This window comes from Accipiter gentilis, chromosome 2 (genome assembly GCF_929443795.1).
Source record: "Accipiter gentilis chromosome 2, bAccGen1.1, whole genome shotgun sequence".
NCBI lineage: Eukaryota > Metazoa > Chordata > Aves > Accipitriformes > Accipitridae > Astur > Astur gentilis.
In genome coordinates, this window is record NC_064881.1 from 46,444,158 (window position 1) to 46,466,626 (window position 22,469).

At 42.9% G+C, this 22,469-nt stretch overlaps 1 protein-coding gene across 2 annotated transcripts in view; it reads left to right on the top strand.

The window, feature by feature from the left end:
- Positions 1–20,827, top strand: part of CCN4 (cellular communication network factor 4) — a 37,059-nt gene extending 16,232 nt beyond the window's left edge. Inside the window, exons 2-6 of one of the 2 annotated variants that reach the window (XM_049821870.1) lie at positions 12,311–12,567; positions 16,381–16,417; positions 16,545–16,638; positions 18,436–18,629; positions 19,130–20,827. In XM_049821870.1, coding sequence (XP_049677827.1) covers positions 12,311–12,567; positions 16,381–16,417; positions 16,545–16,638; positions 18,436–18,629; positions 19,130–19,429 — 882 coding nt within the window. In that variant the 3' untranslated portion in view covers positions 19,430–20,827. Of the gene's footprint in view, positions 1–12,310; positions 12,591–16,380; positions 16,639–18,435; positions 18,630–19,129 lie in introns of both variants that reach the window. The other variant, XM_049821860.1, reaches the window with a different exon arrangement.
- Positions 20,828–22,469: the final 1,642 nt, after the last annotated feature.

A 22,469-nucleotide genomic window follows, 5' to 3' on the forward strand; every position in this document is an offset into this window, starting at 1 on the left:
ATATCCCATAGACTCAGGTACTGTATGGCATTGCACATCTGACTGCCACTGAGATTGAGCTGAGCATCTGTGTGAGAATATCACTAGATCTCAGTTTCCCAGATGTCAAAGAAAGAGGATGCTTCATCCCACCCTTCTCCTTTTGGTAGACTATAAACTATGTGAGCAGGCTTGTCTCTTGTAACATCATAAAAAACTCAGCACAAGAGTGTCCTGGATCTGGAGCATCCAATGATGAGTACATTAAGTGTACTGAATTTGCAGTCTCCTCTTTTCTGCTTACAAAACCTGTACACCAATCTACTTCAGGGTCTTGACTATCATCTAGAAAAATTAACAGATTCCAGATTTGTTTACTGGTTTCTTCCATCCTCATAGTTTTAGCCCTCAGAATCTCCAATATTATCTGGGTGAAGGGTCTTTGTATACATGTTTTGGCAAATAATGTTTCTGCTCCACATGTTGAGCTAGTAAATTCCTTCAGTTAGGCTGGGTTTGTTCCACGGATTTGGGGCAGATAAGCTCAGCAAAGCTTGGGAAAAGGAGGCCTCCAGCTAATCACCACACTCCCGCTAAATGATCTCACCATAAATTTGGCAAGGTCATTTGTGCTTATCTCACTTTAACTTCTAATATGAGCTTACAGAGATTCATCATTTCTCTAGCTTATGGGTCCCCATATTTCTGGCTTGCTGTCTACCTGGTGTGCATGGGCACAGACTCCCTTCCAGCCACGTTCTGTACATCTGAACTCATCCAGACCTTGCAGCTACATTTCTATTGAATTTACTGGTTTTATTTAAAAGTCTTTAGTCTTTTCTTGTGTGTGTGTTATTGTTCCATGGATTTTTGCTTTTTGAGTCAGAAGAAAAAATGCTCAGAAGTGTGTGCTTAGCATTCTGCTGCTTGCTTCTCTTTTTAGACATCAGATACCACCGTTGCAAAGGACTTCAGGTTTTGTTTTTTAAATCCTTTTTGGCACATTCTAGAACACAGTGACAAAATGTCTAATTAAATCTGTCGGGAGTGATTTTAAGAGGCAGTTGTTTGACATTGGTACCCTGGGATATGGTTAAAAGCTTGATATCAGCTTTAGGAAGAAAACAGATTAGGAAGATAATGTGTCCCCAGGGAATGCAATACTTCAATTCCTTGATGAAGTGAGTTAAACCAGCATCTGCACTGTGCTGTGTATTGTGTTATACTTTTATTCAGATCCCTGAACCTGAAGTAGATTATTTGGATATGCATCTATTTCTGTGAATCAGTTTATAGCACTCAGAGAAACGTAATGAGAGTATTTTCTAGGATTTTGAAAGAGGCAGAAGGGACTTACATAGTGAAGCCAGAAAACTTGACTGTTGGAAGTAGCACGGGCTGTGGCACTGTTTCTGTCCTGCTGCCGATGTGATGAGATGCCCATAGAGTTTGATGGGGGAGGAGTTAGAAGGTGTTCAGTTCCCTTTTCCTTTTGTGACAAAATGGGCACTCCAGTTATTTCATGCTCGTGGTTCCAGCACCCCCTCGCCTTAACCATTTCATACGACTCCAACTTTCAGGGAGGTTTTGTGGTTTGTCTCCTGACTATGTGAGTCTCTTTTGCCTCCGCACCCTCAGTGTGGTAACATCACTCATTTGCTTCCCACATATCTTAGCACCCTTACAGTCCTGTTTCCAGAGATTTCCAGATGCCTGGCACCTGTTCAGAACATCAGTCCAGCCTCTTGCTGTCTGGATTCATGTCATTGTCTTCAACTCCTGTTTCCCTTCCTTAATTTAAATACTACTGTTCCCAGCTCAATAAGTTTTTAATACCATAAATACTTCCTTTGCCCCCTTGAGTTTTCTTCTGTCAGACTTTGCACACTGTGCACAGTCGCTGATGAGGAGGGTTGCAGCCCTTGCCATCTCTTCAGTCTTCCCTATATCTGTCCAAACTAGTGTAATCAAACCCATTTACCTAACAATCCCCAGATTTTTTAGAAAACAGTCTGATTTTCATATACAGAGGTTAAGGTTCCTTTACACTGCTGTAGCCTTATGAAAGAAAACTAAACTCTCTGTATTTTCCATAACATTATCAGTGACTCCCCATCATCTGTACCAATCACGGGAACTTGTTTTCCACTGCCTGGTCCTGTACTCTTTTCTACCTGCATGCAGTGAGCACCAATGTTTTAGTAGACCCTTGCACAGATGTTTCTGGGTATGGGAAGTTCAGTGCAATAAGCATTGGTCTGTGATCTTCTTCAGAAGTTAATCTGTTTTTTCTCAGGGGATCTCATGGTGGGTGATACCGGCTGAATTTTTCACAATACAGATGTGAAAATGTCACAAGGCCTCCAAGTATAGCAATATTATTAAATATCTTGAACAAGGGTCAGTGGGGTTTCTGGAGGCTGTGAGAGAGGTTCTGCATCTCTCAGCCTTCACTTAATCTCTTGTTCCCATTCTGTCTGGTTTGAATGGGACTTGATCTTGATCAAGGGAAATTTTTTCCAGTGGTGAATCCTGCAGGTTCTTCCTCTTCCTACCTTCCTGGTAATACTACCTCCTCTTTTGGACCAAAAGATCTCCTCTAATATCCTCTCATCATTTGTGATGTCTATATACTGCAGCTCTGCTTTGGCACTTGGCTGGGAAGAGGAATAAGTATCGCAGTCTAGGAGAAAGAAAGAAATAAGGTGTCACATTTGATTGCAACATCCTCACTGCTGAAGCAGACAAGCTGTCCCCATGCCCTCAGGCTGCCTCTGTAGTGGAAAGCAAGAGAGGAGATGGAGCTGAAGTGCAGTAGAGCTAAGCTGGGCCATGCAGAGTGGTGGAGACCAAGGCACAAGACTTGCCCTTGCAAGCAGAACACAGAAATCACACGGACAGGGTTTGGCATTGCTGATACCTATAATTGCAGTATTATCATTATTCTTTTGCGATACTCAGTGCAAGAGCCAATCTGAAGATACCCCCTCCCACTCTGGGTTTTGGTGGTCTCCTGATCTGGTTTTCTAGAAACAGCCTCAGGCACTAGTCAGTCTCTGGGTGAACATTTGTATTCCATGATTCTGTGAAGAAAAACTTCTTTGCTCACGTAAGTATGGCCAGGCTATACCCAGGTCAGATGAACAGGCTGTGGCAGATATTGATGTGGATGCCTTTGCTTCAAATGTACAAATGCTGCTTTACTGATCTCTCTGCATATACAGAACTAACTCATTTCAGATGCTACAAGAGACTTTTGCCATGATTTTGCCTGGCAAAGGGTAAGATAACATATATTACTTCAAGCTGGGTCCTAATGTTCTGTAGTCAGTCTCTGAATTATCTTCAGGTCCTCCTAGAGTGTGCAAAAGTCTGGCATCTTCTGTTGGCCCTAAGGATGCTGCTGACCTGTATGTCTTCCATCTGCATTCTTTGTCTAATAGATCTCATAAAATACTACAAGATACAGTTACCAAAATATGCCATGCTTGGCACAAAAATATCCTTTCATGATGGGACTCTTTGCCTGGAAATGCTGCTGTTTATTCAGACAAGTTGTAGGCTCCATCTGTTTTTTACTTAACCACAGGGATGTAGCAATGCAGTCTTACTGCTCATCTTTCATTGAGAGTTTTGAGGTGGCTTTGATATTATGATACAACACTATATTACATGGCAGTTATGGTTTTTTGGATGAAGCCATGCATGCCTTATGTTCCAAAGGGACCATTAAAGTGGCAGTAGCAGCAGCAGCAGCTTCTCTTTCTTTCTTTCTATTATCTTGAAATCTTCCAGCTGCAAAAAACAGACTTCTGCTAGGATTCCTGTTACCAGATAAAATAATAATTATCTGTCAAATAGCATTTTTGGCTGTGCTCATGATATGAGAGGGGATGGACCTGCAAAATAGAATTCTTTTGTCTGCATTAAATGCACCATTTCACAGAAAGGCTAGTTTTTATTTCTCTGTACCAGAACCAGACTTCAGGTGGCACAACGCAGGACTGAACTGATGAAGACATCTTGTTGGTCGTTTGGGTTTATAGGCATATTCCACGTGTTGTTTTGGCAAGGTGTGCAGTCACAGACTGCCAGAAACGCTGGTCGTCAGTGCCCTCTGGAGGGCTTTAATCCAACAGCTGAGGAAGGAGAATTCGGAGCCTCTCTGGGTGACCTGTCCTAGTGCTGCACTGCTCTTCTAGTGAAGAAGTTGCCTTCCTGGTGTTCACACTAATGCTCCCCAACTACTTTTTGTGGCTGCTGCCCATTAGTATACCCTCTGCTACCACTGAGAAGAGCAGACTGATACTAGGTCGCCTGTTAACCTCTTTGCCAGACTACCCCAGCCCAGCTGCCTCAGCATCTTGTCCTGGGTCATGACCTTTAGGTCTCGGACCATCTTGGTTGCCATCCTCCGGACTGCCAATTCCTTGATATCCCATTTAAAGCGAGGGTTCAAAACTGTAGTCCAGGAAGTGAACTAATCTACTGAAATCTCACCAAGACCAGATTCTTCTCCATATTCCATCTAAACAAACTATTAAACACTGGCAAAATGAGAGCAAGTAAGTAGCCCTTCGTATGGATTTCAAGGAGGAAGACACTTTGGCAGTTGGAAAATAAAGTGATCAACTCGGAAAAGCAAAGCTAGGGGGAAAGAGCAGTGGAAAATTGACATGGGAGGAAAATTGCTATTTAAAGGGAATAGGGATGCATAACTTTGTCAATTCATCAGCAACTCTAGGAAAGTAAAGATACTAGGTCAAGCAAACTGTTTCAGGTTTGAGAATTTAAATAACAATGAAATTTTAAAACGAAAAGTTGTTTTAAGTCAAAATGCGCTGCATTAGAACAGAAAATTGTTGATACTTGAAAATGCAGATTTCTATTTTTATTAGAAAAACAGTGAAAACCAAGATGATTTTGAAAAGTGCCATAAAATCTGTGCTATTCTTCCCATGGGAAAAAAAATAAGTCAGTGGAGCTTCTTAATTTTACTACTTTACTTTTTTGCCCAGCTTTGGACAGAGTGTCCCCAAGGGAGTAAGAGGATAGACGGCACCTTCCTTTTGATTTCAAGTCTATGACTGAAAAATAAGAGACAAGCAAATGCAGAACACAGCTAATTGCAAAGTAAAACCTCTGCCAAAGCAGTCTGTTCTTGTCTGGGAGCTGGAACTGTGATACTGTTTTTGTTACCCAGCTCGTGGCTCATATGTCAACATCTTGTTCTGTACAGTTTTAGGATGGTTTGTAATCCTATGACCTTGGATGGTCCAAATGCACTTTCTGCTTTCCTAAAATTGAAGTCTGTCTGCTTGTCCCTTCTGGAGACTTTTCTCATTGCTCCTCCAGATGTTCCCTGTTACTTTTCAAATTCTAGTTCAAGCTAGTTTCACTGGATGAGCTCATTAGCTGCACAAACCTAACATGTGCCGTGCAAGATATTAAAATGTTCTTAGAGCACAGAAACTATGCTGTTTGCTGTCCCAATTAGTGGAGTCTGTGGTAGCAGTGTCGATTTGTTAAAGATGTCCAAACATCTTTAGGTCACCCTATTCTAAGCGAGTGTTACTCTTACTGGGACAACACTTACGAAACATCAGGTTGCTTTCTAACAGGGAAGTTCTTTCCCTCTGAATACTCTACAGAAAAATGTGAAGAAAATGTGGGGCCACGCTGATTTTGCCAGTATAAGCAATATTTTGGCAAAGAGGTGAATGTATGTAATCTTTACTCTGCAATTGTCTAAACTAAGTTAGAAAAGACTATTCCAAACATCTGCCTACATTCTTCCCACAGACACATTTCCAAAAATAAAGTTATGGGAAGTTGATTGTTCATCACTCATAGATCCACAGAAATATTAATGGTTGACTCACTGTGGATATTTTATTTTGTTAGGCTATTGAATATGCTTCACGCAGAACTTTCCTTTCTGCTCAGCCTACACAGCAAGAATAAATCCAGCTGGCACCTGATATCTATAAAACTGTCTTATATTTTCTGGGTTCAGAGTCTATTATTTTACAATATATTCTGGAGATTTCATGTCTGGAATCAATTTTAATGAGGTATCTAGAAGCTCATGCATACACTGGGGAAGATGAGCCCCAAATAATCATATTTTCCTCTTACCATTACATGTCCTGCAGGATCTGATTTATATCTCTGTCCTGATGCTAGCTCACTTGTCACCAGTATTACCTTGTGATAGTTTATGAGCATGCATGGGGACTTAGGGATTTGTAGCAAGAGTATAACAGCGAGGAAGTCCTGATGGTACTGCGATTACTGCTGATCTTGCTGTAAGAACTAGCTCTTTGTCGACCCATCTGTTTTGGGTGTGAGAATAATGCAAATATTCAGCAATATTCAGCTCAGAAATTCCAGCTGAGCAAGATCAAGAAACAAACTTCTATCCTGAGGGCCTGTTTTAAGCCCACTGATGTAAAACAGTTCCTATTTTTCATTGCTATTGTGCCCATCTCTCTGACATGCGTTATGAGTTGTTAACCTCTGTCTGTTCTGGGATGAAACTAAGCAATCTCTAAGTAATAGAAATCTTGCCCGGAGATTGAACTGAGGGATAGAGGGGTATGTGGCTTTATTTAATAGATTATTTAGGTTTCATTTTGTCTTTTTGTTTTTACTTCTTTTTTAAGTTCCAGACACTGTGTTCCCCTGGGAACTGTGCTATGTCGGGTTAGTGTCAGGATGTTTGGAACTCTGTGAATGTGGATATGTCTCCTGGGGTGCCTTTTAAAATTATTTTGGTTAATGAGAGCATTCAGGGTGGTACATGGTGTTGGAGTTTGCGCTTACAGACGTTTCTGCTGGTGCTGTCTAAATAGTTCAGCCAGTAGGTGGAACCAGGAGAAAGCAGATGTGTCATCTGGCAGAGAGAGAGTACAAATGCACAATCCTGTCCTGGGAGATGCATCCCTAGGTATCCGCTTAACGTTGTTTTTAACTTCAGTGTCCCTGTTTAGGACAGCCAAACTGCAAAATCTGGAGTTATTTCTAAACAGTGACAGGCTGATGCTGTCAGGCCTTGGTGCATGAACTCCCACCGGTAAGGATGTTTGGGTCAGTCTGCAAATCAGCTGATTTGATCACATATTAGTAAGGAGGACATTTTAATAAAGACTCCTCACTGAGCGTTTTCTCTTGTGAATGTCTTAGAGATGGAGGACAGGGGATAATCCAGATCACGTCATATCCCTCCATCAGTGACATCTGGCATTTGCTCAGAAATGCAGTATCAGAAATGTAGGTTAAAAACATTCCTTTAACGTGTTCTACTGTGGGAAATTAAAAGGAGCCCACCCAATGGCATGTGCCCTGCAAAACACAGCTTGTGCAGCTAAGAGTGAGATCCAAAGCCCTTCTTTTAGAGCAAGTTACCACCGAGGAGAAAACAGGAGGAGGTGATAAGGTGTTATGGTTTGAGCAGACCTCTATCTGCCAACTTCTCATAACCATTTCCCCAGCTCTGCCAATAGCCAGAGGAATTGAATTTAGAAGTCGCTGTCCTTTCTGGACTTTTTCGCATCAGTAAACTGGAGAGGAAGAATGTGGATAGCTTCTCCCTACCTTTACCCTGTTCATTGGGATGAGAAAAATACTTGAAAGAAAAAGGCTTTAAGATTAAGATCCTGCAGCACTGAAACAGTGAAGTTAATACACATGAATATAGTTTTAAACACCTGTAAAACTGGAAGGAAAGGAACATATTGCGATGCATCTAGGGATTTGATGCTTAAGAGCAAAGCTGGAGGTTTCCTCATGGGTTATGTAAAAGCGCTGCTACATATCTGACTGGTTTACAAATTGGACTGTATACACTAATTTCAACACTATAGCTTGGTCTTTCCAGTTTCAAAAATAAAACAAACATGCAATTACAGTATTTTCCAACAAATTGAAAATATACTTTGCCAGTAGGTAGAACATGCTGCTAATATGCTGCTATCCATTTTGTACCTTTAAGACTTGGATAGTAAAACTCATGGCTATTAAAAATATTGAGTTTGTGGCCATGGCGAGCGGTGAGTCATTTTTTATTTTCTCCTTCTTTCCTCTTGAATGTGAACACAGAAATTAACTGGAAATTGTTGCTAGTGAAATCCTATTCTCTGCAGATGCAAAAGGAAAGTAATTTTGGAGCTTGCCAAACCTAAATCAGGAGCAACTTTAATAGAGTTATCAGCCATGGGACGGTGAGAAGGGCTTCATCTTATTTTAATGAGAATGGGCTTGTACCTCCAAAACCAGCAAAATTAGAGCTCATGAATAACTTGTGGTGGAATATTTTCTCCTTAGCATCCAAGGTAAAGCTGCAGACTCCAAGACTGAAGAGTAATTATACAAAACAAGTTAATTACCAGTACCTGGAAAAATTCATTTCCTAGCAGGCACATTCTTTTATCTTTCTGACATTTTAAAATAAACTTGTCAAATCCCCACCACAGTGCTTTTTGGTGTTAAGTTTCTCTTCATTCTCATTCGCGATTTCTTACGTAATTGTTGTCTTCCTATATATTATATTGACCCTAAAGACAAGTCCTGAAACCTTAACTTATATGAGGGTAGTTTTTTGTTGGTTTGTTTCTAGTTAAGGGTGGCCATTGATAAAGGCCATTACATTGTGATTTCCTGTTGACAGCACCTGTAGAAAAAGTTGGTTTTATTGTGGTATTTATAAAGCAGTGTTCATGATGTCTTAACCATCATACCTATTAATAAGAAAGTGTCTATATCCCAAAATGTTCCGGAACATTGAAGTAGTAGGGCTGAATGACTTTTCCAAAGGGATTTAGATCTTCCCACGATGACAGCTGACCATGGAAAAGGAAAAGCCAAGGATTTTAGAAATCTACAGAATGGTTTTTCCCATAGCAAAGTTCTGAGGGACTTAGGAGGGTAAAGGAGGATGGGCTGGAAGCCATATAGGTTGTACACTTGTTCTAGTGTTCAGTGGACAACAATTTCCAAATTTTGGGTGGCGATGGAGCCTAGGACATGCTGCTGCTTGCACCTCTCCATGCCCTCGCTTTCTGCAAAATACAGGAGTCGTAGTATTTTGATGCCTGTCCACACCGATTATTTGCAGATGCTTACACTAAGTGTCCTCCCTATGGCTTACTCAGCCATACCACTGGACATTTCAGCTGGCACGTCCAAGAGCTACAACAGCTAGTCACTATGAAGACACTTGAAAAGCTTCCTTGGCCAGCTCAGGCTTTAGACCTAGAGGAAGGGCTGTTAAATAATTTACTCTAAATTCCTGTCTATCACAAGCCACCAAATGGCTCCCAGCTACCCAGTCCTTTACAAGACTTCAGCCTCAATCCTTCACATATTAACTAAAACCGTAGGACTACCAGGGCTTATTGGTTCCTCTTTGCTATATGTGTTGATTCACAGACACTTTCCTATCTACACAGGGTAGAAGCTGTTTGCTTGCTCATGTTGACAATAGAAACAAGGGTCTGTGAAGGGATTTACTTACAGGGTTGGGCCATGGCAATGGGCTCTTTAAATAACTGTGTGACTTTTGTCTGTGTATCTAGATTTGATTATTAAGCACTTTTTTAATCATCAGCAACAAAGTAAATAAGTTTATTGCACTTGAAGAGGCCTATCTTCTCAAGTGACGGATTATTGCACCTACTCAAATTATTGTGAGTGGAATGAAAAATACTACTAATAAAAGGCCAGGGCTTTTCATTGATCTGAATGTTCCTCTTTTAACGACTTTGGCAGTATCAAGGAGCCTTAAAGTGGGAGTAAATTATATTGGTATGTTTTAGTTTAAACAGGAGTTTAAAGGTGATTTCAAGCCAACTTTAAGGCCAACTGTTTGTAAAGGGGGCCTTGATGGAATTGGGAATTATGCCCAGAGCAAATACATCGCCTATTTGGCAGTGATTAGTAATGTGTTAACAATTCGGTGTTTTAAACACAGGGTAACTAATTACTAAGATACTCAAATACACTTTCAGATACAGCAGTAGCAGGTTTAGAAATGTACTTTAGTAAAATTTGAGTCTTCTAACAAGGAAAACATAGAAGGCAGTAAAAGTGCTTTGCAAACATATCCTGATGGATAGCTCATCGGCTTTGGGATCACAATTCTGGGAAATGCTTTTCCCCACAAATCCTTGGGCTGTGGCATTTTCTTCACGGAGAGGTGTTGGGAAGCCTTTTGTTTGAGACATCTGAAACTAAAAAGATGACGGAACACTGGGGAATGTATAGTACAGTACAAGGTAGCCAGGAATGGATGGATTGCCTTAATAATTTCTAAACCTTGACTTTCCTTGTCTGAACTTTATAGGGTTACACACTTATTCTTTGCAGCCCTCACATCTTGTCACCAGAAATGGTTTCTGGACCTGTGCCTAAGCAGGGTCATGTTCTGTCTGCTGTTGGTAGCCTGTAAATAACCCCATTTGTTTCTGTGCCTGCGCTACTGTGCCCTGCTTGACCCCCATGTGCAGCTCAGGTTTTCTGTGCAGTGATCCTGGTGGAAAAGGCACATCTTTCCTTTGTCACTGGTCTGATATGCACCCTTCCTGCACCACAAGCACAAGCATGGCTGGTGCTGTTGTGTCATCCAGAGAAGCCGATGAACCTCTGCCCTCTGTGGGTTTTGCTATGAGCTAAGGTATCCCAGCACTCCATTCTCTCAATCTTATTGACCTGAATGCATCTACTGGAATAGCATCACTGCGTTACATGAAATCCCTTTTCTACCTTGATTTACCTCGGTCAGGTTTTTTATCTGATTATCAGACTTTGAATTAACTTGCAGCATTATATTTTTTTTTTTTTTTTTTCTTATTTGCCAAGGAAATGGAGATCAGGAAATGGAAACTTGGCAGTATGCTCCCCATAAAAGTTTTCCTTCCTTGCTTAGCACGCTGGCAAATATTTGTGCACAGCTAATGGGAGAAACACTAACATTATGAAGCTTCATTTACACTCATCCGACTTATAGGGCCCACAGTGACTCCACGTAGGACAAAAGCATGTGCCAAAAAGCGTAGGTGGAAAATTACTGCAGAAATATCCCAGTTGTTTGACTGTGTGGGCCAAGGCAACATCATGGGAACTGCAGTGTGAGACCTGGAAGATCCCATCACAGACAAACCTAAGAGCCTCATGACTCTTTTAGGATTCACAGAGAGCATTTCTGCTGAATATGGTAGTCTGGACACTGTGAAGGATGGATAAGGGTGGTTGTTAGAGTGCTTAGAGGAAATACATGATTCTTTTAAAATGTATTTATTTTTAATGATTATATTTTTAATTCTTTTAAAATGTTATAGCCATAGTGTAGCTTCAATGCCTAGAACTGGGATTCTGTCAGGGAGCTGTGTGTTGTGTTATGGGGATGGAGACAAGCAAAACATTTTTCAGAGGCGGATGAACTTGTGCATCACAACATTCATAACCAGTTAGCCAGATTTTGGGTTCAGAGATTATCTTTTCCTTTCTCTAACCATATCTCTATTCAAGACAAAGGGCTAGGACATTGTAGAGTGGCAGTTGTTGTGGTATCAACGGTATTGCAAGAAGAGACAAAATGGCCAAGGCATCCTCAGGAGGTCCATGGTTGAGTGCTAGGGCTGTGGGTTTCAGATCATCCTCACAACATGGAGGTTCACGACTGAGAGTCTGTGAGGATGGAGGGCTTACAGGCCTGCTCTTGGTCCCCTCGTGGATCAATGGGATCCTGTGTTTTAGTTGCAAGACCCACACAAATATGGACAAGCCTGAGGAAGCTGAGGCCAAACAGGGCCACGTGCTTTCACACTGCAACACGATGACCTTTATCTTGCTTGGTGACCCGAAGGGCAGTGACTGCTACGTGAGGAAGCCTTCGAGTAGCCAAGAGGCCCTAGAGCCATCTTTCAATCAACAGGGACAACAGCTATGGTGTGACACAGTCCTCTGCCAGAGCCAAGCACCACAGGGTGACACAGACTGGCCACGTCACACCTTCTTCTCATGTATCAGAGGGGTTTTGACATGTTCCTACATGGAGAGAGACCTCTGTTTAGAGAGGAGAGGTCAGGAAAAGGCTGAGTCTATGGAGTTTGGATGCTAGTCCAAGCTGTAGAGCATTTTCCCTCAGCTAGTATCTGAAGGGGTTTATGAGAGAGCAGTGAGCGCTCCCTTCCCATGGCTTTTTGACATTTATTCTTTGGTTTCCTTGCAGTCTCTCTAGACCTGAGGGGTTTTGAGTGAGGACTAATCACCACAGGGTTCACGGCCCCCTTTTCTCTGGAACGCTCTCCAAGCTGTGTTTCTTTGTTTGTAGGCCATTGCCCAGACCTCCACCACCATGACCCCCACCGTCCCTGCCGCGACAGAGGCCTACACGCGGACTCAGTACTGTAAGTGGCCATGCGAGTGTCCGAAGTCCCCACCTCGGTGCTCGGTAGGCGTCAGCCTGGTCACAGACGGCTGCGACTGCTGCAAGACGTGTGCCAAGCAGCGTGGAGAAAGTTGCACTGAGGCCGACACCTGTGATTTCCACAGGGGCTTGTACTGTGACTACAGTGGAGACAGACCTAGGTACGAAATAGGAGTATGTGCACGTAAGTGATGTACATATATTTTTGACTTAGATAACACTGGCAGCTCCCCTCAGTCTAAGCAATGGTTGAGATTTATCTCATGAGATACCAGGCTGTACGCTCATCAGCTCCTCCATTCATCATTCATTTCCTTATAGCTGTCTTCGTTCTCAGGGCAGTTGGCTGGCTGAGAAATGACATCTGAATTCTTGCTCTTTGAGTTGGCTGCAGCCAAGAGCAAGGAGCAACAAGCATTTGAAGTTCTTCAGATTTACAAGTAGATGATTCTGTATTCCCCGTAACAGGAGGAGGTGCTGTAGTGGGGTGGGGATGAAGGAAGGGTAGGTATGCAGCTGGCATTAGAGACAGACAATATGGGCGTCTGCATGAAAACCATGACATTAAGGAGATGTTTTTGGCTTATTCCCAACAACGAATCCCTAGGAAGGATAGCATGTGGTATCCTGTCAAGAGGGTCAGGGATGAGTCATCTCCTAGCAATGTTTCTCAGTGACAAATTGAGGTCTGAGCCTTAATCTTACAATGGTTTCAGTCACGTTGGCTGCCATGAAGCAGAAGGATTTCTTCCCGCCTGTCATAACAAACTCTTGGTGGGATAATTCATGTGACTGGAATGTTTTTATTCAAGAAGGAGAGGAAAAAGAAATGACGTAGTGTTATGTGTGTCAAGGATATATTCACTTGTTCTGAGATCGTAGCTCAGCCCAGATAGGGGGAAAGAAATGTACCACCACATCAGAACAAGGGCGAATCTCATCTGCTCATAAATGATTGAAAATCGTTACTCTGGGAATGGTTAAAAGGGAAAGGATCATGGGTACAACCACACAGATAGCTGATCAGAAAGTATGCCGACTGTTTAGCATGTTATAGCATATTGTTTATGGCTTCAGATTCATAAACAGGAAAAAGACATTTAGAGGGAGGATCTTCTAGGCTGGAATATAACCATGAATGAGGTACTAATAGAAAACGTAAAGGTGGAAGGAAACCTGGAGGAGAGCCGATTGTGAAATGAATAGATAGAATAACTGATCTACAGGAAGGGCAAAAGATTGCGAACAGTGGGCTTCAGTAAACTTAGAAAATCAGCAGAAGTTTCACAAGGGGCAAGTCTGACGAGTAAAGAGGTCCAGGGTAGCTGGCAGTTCCTCACGGAAATGATACTAGGGGTTGCTGTTCCTCAGCAGGACGGCAAGTGTAGTAAGAAATAAAATTGGCTTTGCATTAGATCAGCCACAAAAAACAAGCATGCAAAAAGTGCAGTCTAACCAGATTTTTGTAGGATATGGGCAAAATAACTCTAGCAAAATGAGCTGTAAGCTTAAACAGTGATTTTCAAGATTAGAAAAGATCCAAGTTTAAGAAAAGAGGATATGAGATCATTCAAATGTATTGTCTGGAGTTTGTGTGGAGCATTCCTGGGAGGTCTTTAAGAACAGGTTAGACAAACATCTGTCAAGAATGAGCTCGTTACAGCTGGCCATGAATTTGGAGAGGAAAACAGGCTGGATGTTGTCTCAAAGCTATCTCAGCCTTCCTAGGCTTCTTTAAAGATCTTCACATTGCTTTGTTTATTTATTTAAATGCTTACTTTCTTAGTTGGATATTTTTTGGGTTTTGTAGTCCTCCCATACATCAGAGGCAGTCAGTATGCCTGTGGTCACAGCACAGTGATGTAGGAAGATTGATCCCCAGCTTCCCCAGTGAGGTCTGGAACGATTCCCAATCTGCATTTTCGCATCCCTACTGCCATGACAATATATTCCCTATTATGTGACACTTATGGTTATATGGTGAGGGGCATTGTGGTGTGCACAGCTGAGGGGCATGAGTAGTAGGTCTTTGCATGGTTGGGAAGTGAAGTGGCTTGTCTCTGGCTACCATAGAAAGTTGTGGTCTTCCCCTTGCTTTCATCGTCCAAGTAGATGCACATGACGGGTTCTGCTGACATGTCCTTTCTCAGGCACTGGGTCATATATAGGCCACATCACTCCACTCTGAGTACACAAGCTGCTGCCCTGACCGCGGGGTGAGCAAAGGCAAGAGCAGGACTCCTGTGCTGGGTGTTGGGGACTAATGGCTGTGAGAAATTTGCTTTGCAGCTGGATGCCAAAAGCTAGGTCTAGAGAATCCAGTGCATGCGGGACTACAGAAACAATAAAATTTGTGGAAAATAAAGATCCCGAAAGAGCTAGGAACTGGTGTTGGGAAAGGGAATGGACTGAAACCGTGGGAAATTCAGGCTGTATCTGGACTGGCATGCTGAGGTGTGTCCCAGGATCTGGTCACCTGGACATCAGACAGGAGCCTGCTGGGAGGCACTACAGGTCTCCTTTTGTTGTTGGCTTTTCTCTGCACTGAAGCAGAGGCATCAGGGTGCTGAGCACGTGCCCAGGTGGGGACGCCAGCAATGTGCACATGGGCCCAGGAACAGGGGTGTGCTCCAAAACCGCCTAATTTAGATGGAGACTCAGCAAGGTTCTGCATGAAGGCATTCAATATCCTCTTTGTCTGTTTGGGGATGTTCTCATGATCAACCTCTTGATATACGAGACCTGCAGGAGGCTGAGTTAACACAGTCCAGGAGGGATATGCAGTAGCAAAACACCAGGAAATACAGCATTTTCTTGAACTGTCATAATCTGGGGTGTGCACACCCAGAAGTTTAACTGAATTCTCAGCTCTGGCTCCATCACTGAGTGATGTCTCTTCAATACAAAGGCTGAAGCATGATCGGAATCGGAGCTGAGCATGAACTGGAGATCTGGATCTGTGCTTCAAACTCCAACAACCCTCATCTTGGTGCAGAAGAAGGGATTTGCGTTTGTTGTTTTCATTCAGCCCATTCTAAAAATAGGAAGCCTTTGCAGAATTTTAATCCAGCATTTCATTTGTGTTGGCCTTGAAGCAGCCACACTGCAGCTCCATTTCCAACCAGACTTAAAACTTAAGCAACCTGATCGGTGTGTATGCACTGCCTCCGTGTGACCAAACAAGAAACTGAAGTCTGAATTTTCTATTAGAAAATTTCTGCAAATAGGTTCCAAGTAACTGTCCATAACTTTGAAACAAAAAAGTTGCTGCTTTTTGAATCAATGCGATACCTGTTCATGGGCAATCAAAAAGCTTGATTTTTTTTTTTTTGTGATTTTATTTAAAAATATACATCAAATACTGATTTCCATGGCTTTATAATGTGTTACTTCATTTTCCAAGAAAACTATTCTGTGATAAACTGGGTGGGATCTAATTGCCTACATATAGGAATCCAGTGCCATTTTAGGTGCTCCTTTGCCACCTTGGCTGTCCACCCACTTCTGCTTCAGATGGGTACAGGTGTTGTGAAGAGTTGTGTCATATTTGCAGCTCCATGTAGTCCTCTCACATGTCCCTGAAAACCTCAAATTTCACTCAATATCTGTTTTAATTACTTTGATTGCTCCTACTGCGAATAACTTGTACCAGCATGACATGAAATGATTTTTTAAGTGAGCATTTGTGGTGTGGATAAAACTTGTTTTATTTTCTAAGGTTTGTTTTCTTTCCATGAAGCATTAAAAGATTCTTTTTTGTGCTGTGATTCAGAATGACAACAGTTTCCTAGACGGTGTGACCACATTTGGCTCAGCACCACGCTGAACACATCGCCGCGCAGCACTGCCATGTCTCCGCATTGGCTCCGTTAGCCCAGGGAGCAGCTTGGTAAAGAAATGCATCATCGCTCTTTGTTGCCAGCACTATTTTAATGGTGCTCTGTGTGTTTTTCTCTCTTTTTCTTTCCTTTCAGAGATTGTCGGTGTAGGATGTGTCCTCAACGGAGTCAGGTATAACAATGGGGACACATTTCAGCCCAACTGCAAATACAACTGCACGTGCATTAACGGGGCTGTGGGCTGTATTCCCATGTGCACAAACTCACGTCCTCCCCTTGTCTGGTGCCCAAACCCAAAGCTGATTAAGATGGCAGGGAAGTGCTGCGAGCAGTGGATTTGCGATGACTCCAAGAAAATCAGGAAGACGTCTCCACGCCACATCTCTTCTGCAGGTATGGTGGGAGCGAGGTGGACCTCTCCTTTGTCATCAGGCAACTGAAATCAGCAGCTACAACCAAAGTATCAGCTTGTACTGCCAGACCTGGCAGGCATCTGGTCTTTGTGTGAACGAAGCACAGAGACTCTTATACAGCAAATAGTGAAGGACAGATCATGCAAACTCCAGTGGTGTGCTCGAACTCAGCAGCACTATGAGATTCATCAAACATGCTCGTGTGACAAAGCCCCCTCTGAAGCACACATCTGCTGGCACTTTGTAGATGTAACAAGTCCTTATTACTTCACCTTTTATTTTTCAGTCTGGGCCCTCTGGAAAACAGAATAGGCTCAGTTTAATTTGGGACTGAGGCTTTCTCTCTGCGTTATATTGCTTTAGTAGTATGATTTTAAAGTTCCTGTATCTTAGTAGTCCCAAACTTACATAACACCTTGAAAACAGTTATTGTTGTGGAAGTTTCACTGCCAGTTGGGCTAAATTATCTTCATGTCAGTATAGTTTTTCAGCAATTCTGGACTGATGACATTACTGAACTACCTATTTTATGTATCACATAAGGTATCTTCTTTCCTCATGCTCACATTCATAGTGAGGATCATACAGCCCACTGCACAGAGGTGGTCCCATTTGCCTCAGATATGGTCCCAAATGCTTAAGGTGGGCTCATGTTGCCATATGTCTTAAATTTATCCTCATAACAGCCCGTGATGCAATGTAGTGATGTTAGCCACATCAGCTCCATATTTTAGACTACCTCACAAAAACAGAGCTCAAGGAGACATAGAATGCTTGTTGTAAACCAGGATTTTGGCGCCTTGATGGTAAGGGATTTTTTTCCCAATCCTTGGTCTGTACTTTTGTTGCACAAAACAAAGCCTCAGTCTCCATTTTGTGGGTTAAACCCACCAAAGTTTAGCCCTCACTTCTGTCCCCGAAACCTTTGAACTGTGAGGTAGGTCCAAATTCAAAACATGTACTACTGAAATTGGCCTTATGTCTTCATGGCGGGTGTCCCAAAATGGGCATAACACAGCTTTCCTTGCCTGACTTTCTCTTATAAGTAGAAGTCTAATAGAAGTGAGACTAGCATTCATTAAATTTAATTTAATAATTAGTATAATAATAAATACAATAGTGAGCCAGCTCATTGCAGCAGAGTTTCTATCGGTTTTGCCTGTGGGCTGTACTGTGAGTTGCAGACCAGTGGGGACTTTGGCTGAGGCTGTGAAGGAACCTGAACTGGGGTTGTCGGCTACTTTCAAAACAGAGCCCACCCTTTCTTCAAGTGGCTGCCGAGCTCCCTGAGAGCTATTCAGGCTGCTCTTCCTCCCAGTGAAAGGCTGTGGCTGCTTCCCAAGCCCCTCAGCCATTCAGCAAAGACTGCCGACCACTTTCTGCTACAGGGAATCAATTGAATGGGCTCAGAAATAAACCTTCATGGTGAGATCAGATCTCATCCCTTTTCTGCGCTGGCTGGCGCAGGCTTCTGTAATTAAGTGTTTGTATTGTGGGAGCACCTGGGGGTCCCAAACAAGGACCCCCTTGTGCGAGGCTGCAAAGGGGAATAAAGAAATGAGCCCTGGCCCCGAGTGCTCGCAGCACTGGAGGGTCTGACACAAGTAGGTCAGCGGCAAAGGGGGTGGGATGAGGAGGTTCACAGGAATGCTGAGCCACTCCGCTGTGATTTAATTATTTGGGTTAGTGGCCTGAATGTGTAATGAGCTCGGAAGGGGGTGTTTAATATGGAAAGCTGCCCCAGCTGAATAATGTGGGGTTAATCTGGTCTCTGCAGCATACGAGGGAGAGGATGAACCCTGGCAGAAGAACTGCGTCGTTCACACCTCACCCTGGAGTCCCTGCTCAAAGACCTGCGGGCTGGGCATCTCCACCAGGATTTCCAACGACAACGACCAGTGCCGGCTCCTGAAGGAAAGCCGCCTGTGCAACATGCGGCCCTGCGAGGTGGATATAACCAAGCACATTAAGGTGGGGACTGTTTCTTCGCACACCTCTTGAGATTTGCCTGGACGCGGGGTCAGCCTTAGTTTGGCAGCGTTCAGGCCTCTGAGGGCTACACTTCCGCATGGACTTATTGTGCTGCAGAGAGGTAAAACGTGTCCTCCCTGTGCTTCCACATGCCAGTATGAAAACCTTCTCCTGAGAGCTTTAGTTCCAGCCAAAAGGTCCTTGCAATGAAAGGCAAGCCAAGTCCGGGGTGCTCGCTGCTAGTTCAGACAGTCCTGTGACTCAGCTAGTGGAAAAGCGATGGTGCACTGCTGGGCATGGCTGTGAACTGTATTTTGCAAGTATTCTACTTGCAGCTTTTGGGTTCATATGTCTAAAAGTGTAAATCTGTCACACGCTCTAGATCAGGGCTGTAAAATGCTTCCTAATGGCTTCAAAATATTGAGAAGGCAGTTTGTATGTCCTGCCTGTGTCAGCAATGAACATTAACCTGTCTCTTTTTCTGTTCTTCTCTGATTTAGCCTGGGAAGAAGTGCTTGGCTGTCTACAGGGCCAATGAACCAATGAACTACACCATCTCAGGATGTGTGAGCAAAAGTCCATATAGACCCAAATACTGTGGCGTCTGCACAGACAACAGGTGCTGCACACCCTACAAGTCCAAGACTATTGAAGTGAGGTTTCAGTGCCCAGATGGAACTGAGTTTTCCTGGAAAATCATGTGGATCAATGCTTGCTTTTGCAACCTGAACTGCAAGAACCCCAATGACATCTTTGCTGACTTGGCTCATTACCACGATTACTCTGAAATCGCTAACTAATTGGCTGAATGCTAGAATTGACCCATTGCTCTGATTTTACAGAGGTTTTAAAATAAAAGGAGAATCTTCATCCACTGCCAATGTACAATTTGTTTTTTCCTGAGTTAGGATGTTAAATGTCCTTGTTTTGCCACACTTTTTTTGGAGAGGCCTTGAACAAGCAGGATTTTCAACTCTAATAGACCTCCATCCATTAATGTCAGCCAGAAATTCCTCTATGCACAGATTCCAGGACTTAAGTGACAGTCCTGTTGGCATTGTCATTTATTAGGACAGCAGTTTAATTGCCCAAAGGAAAAAACAGCACACTAGTATGACAGCAAAAGTATGGCTGTCAGTAGCTTAGACACGAGATTCAGACATTGTTACTGTCATGTCTTAATTAATGTGGTCTAAGCTGGAAAATGAGCATTGGCATATATGTTTTATTTTCAACATTTGACTTCAGTCTTTGATGCTGCTGACCCTCAGGACTAGACTCTAGTCTCTGTCACACTAAGATTGGTCCCAGAACTCCCCCTCTGTCATTCTCCATCAGATCCTACCCCATGGTGAAATTCATGGGAAAAGCCTAGGGAAAAGAAGGTTTCTCCCCAAATCTCTGTGCAATGAGTCCGTCTCTGACTGCACTAGGTTGGGTCAAAGAACTTCTGTGTCCTGCTTTCCTTGGACTCACCTTGAACTCTTGGAGTTTCTTGTGCCAGGGACATTTTCACAGTTTCTTTACCTGCTCTGATCTTGAACAACCTGAATGCTCTGAATCCAAAATGGTCACCCCAGAGCTCATATTTTCAGGATAGATCCCCTTACCTGTGGATTATGTATTGTTCCTAGGCAAGCTCTGCAGACCTGAAGGGTGAAATATAGAGAGTCAGATAAGAGATGAAGGACAATACCTCCTGTGCCCTTTTATTCACACAGAAATGGTGTGGTCTGTGCCTGGGGGCCACCACATCCTCCCCCCTGTGGTGTTGTCAGCAAACACGTCCTGCTTCCCACTGCCACCTTGCCAGCGACACATACCTTCGTTTTACTCCTTTTTAGAGGAAAGGAGACACATGCTAAATGAGAAAACGGGTGTTAGGCTTCCCATCAGCTCTGTGGATGAGTGGATGCAAAAGGAGAGCACAACCCTTGGTGTAGCTTCTGGTGCATTAGTTGCAACCGGGCTGCTGTTTAGAGTAAACATCAATGTAAACATTTTCTGCAGAAGTGTTTTCACATGCAAATGTCAGCTAAGAGAAGAAAAAAACTGTCATTACCTTTCCAGGCAATAAATTTATCATCACTAAAGGATGATGGAGCCAGTTTTTTCTCCAATAAATTGTTAGAACAGCACCCATGCACCATGGCACGTTTGCTGTTGCTTCACTTGGGAGAGTAGAAGGGTGTTTCTGTATGAGGAGCTGTAGTTCTGCTTTCAAAATCCTGGGGGCACAGCAGAACTGCTGAGTGGGACATGGTTTGGAGTTTGGACCAGTACAGGGCTGAACTTTGGATGATGCAACTATTTTAAATCAGTCACTTATTTTGCTTTAGTTTCAGTTGGCAAGTCGTCTGTCTTCACCTTGAAAACGCAGAGGAAGCTAGATTAATTCCTGGGAGACATAAAACTTTCGGGCTTTGATAAATTAAAGCTTCTTTTGAGCAGGTTGAAAATAATGCAATCCCTATGTAAAAACATCTAGGAAAAATGCTGTATATCTTCAAAAGCTGTTAACTTCAATAGCATCTTTGTTTGGATACGAGGGTTTGGCCCATATATTTTTCATAGAGCTAGGTCATTCCTTAACATAAGGCTTTTACTATTTCTTTTTTGAAGCTTCCAGGAAATTGCTAGTGGCAGAAAAGAAGGGTGGTCCCTGTCTGCATGTTCCAGTGCAGGTGCAAAGCGCCTCTCCTGTCTGTTCCTCTGGTGATAAGGAACATGAGGAGACCAGCACTTTGCAAGATCTAGCCTCATGACTGCCTTTGGCCTGGATGATGTGACAAGAGAGGTCACATCTGACCTATTCACCTCCACCCAAATAAGAGCTCAGCACTTGCGAGACTGAGCATCTTACATTTTAAACTCCACCACTTGTTAAAAAAAGGTCCATGGGAACATATGAAAAAGAGGCCTTGGCCAAGAAGTTGACAATGTTTTCCAAAAGGCAAAATGGTTTGTATTGAGGTGCTTGGTAGGGAAGCCATACTAGGACCTCTTTCTCAATCAGATCCCTTAAATGTGACTTAGACTCCCGTGTTCTTACCCATCTTAAAATACCATATATGTTTGTGTGTGTATATATACATATATGTACATGCATATATACAAATATAAACACGCATATATGTATGTCTATACATATATAAAACATTATGTGCGTGCATTTATATAATGTATATAATATTATATAGAAACCCATCTATGAACATGTCCATGAATATAATTACATATACATATTCCTATGGTACAGTCTATGGTGCATAAAATGGAGTGCATATATAATGTGTGTTTATATGTATAATCAGCCTTTCTCTGTCTTACATGTACACATAAGGAAATAAGCAAACAGGATCAGAAGACATACCCAAAACTGTGGCATTTAATAGGCTTGCTTTGCAATTAGCTAATGCTGTAACCACCGTAATCAAACGCTGCAGTGGCAGAAACACACAGCTTTCATTGCGAGATAAAAGAAGCTATTGTAAGCTAATGCATAACCAGCAGCTCCAGTGTGTGTCAGTTTTTAGTGAAGTGAATGCCTGGAAACCACAGATCTTGCCCAACGCACCCAAGATGTTTCTGTTTCTAGCCTGGTTTCCTAAGGGAACAAGGCATATGCAACCGTACTGGCCATTTGTTTGTCAGGAAGTCCTTTTGTGGGGAATGTCAAACAAAGTAGGCAGAAGAGTAAGGATCTCAGAAGCATTGCGATTCCTGAAATAAAACATGAAATAAAATAGCAGGATGGGAAGAAGCGCACCACATTGCCCCTACCAAGCCCATACACATCTGCCAGGCAGCCAACACGTCCAGCACGTCTGCAGCATGGCC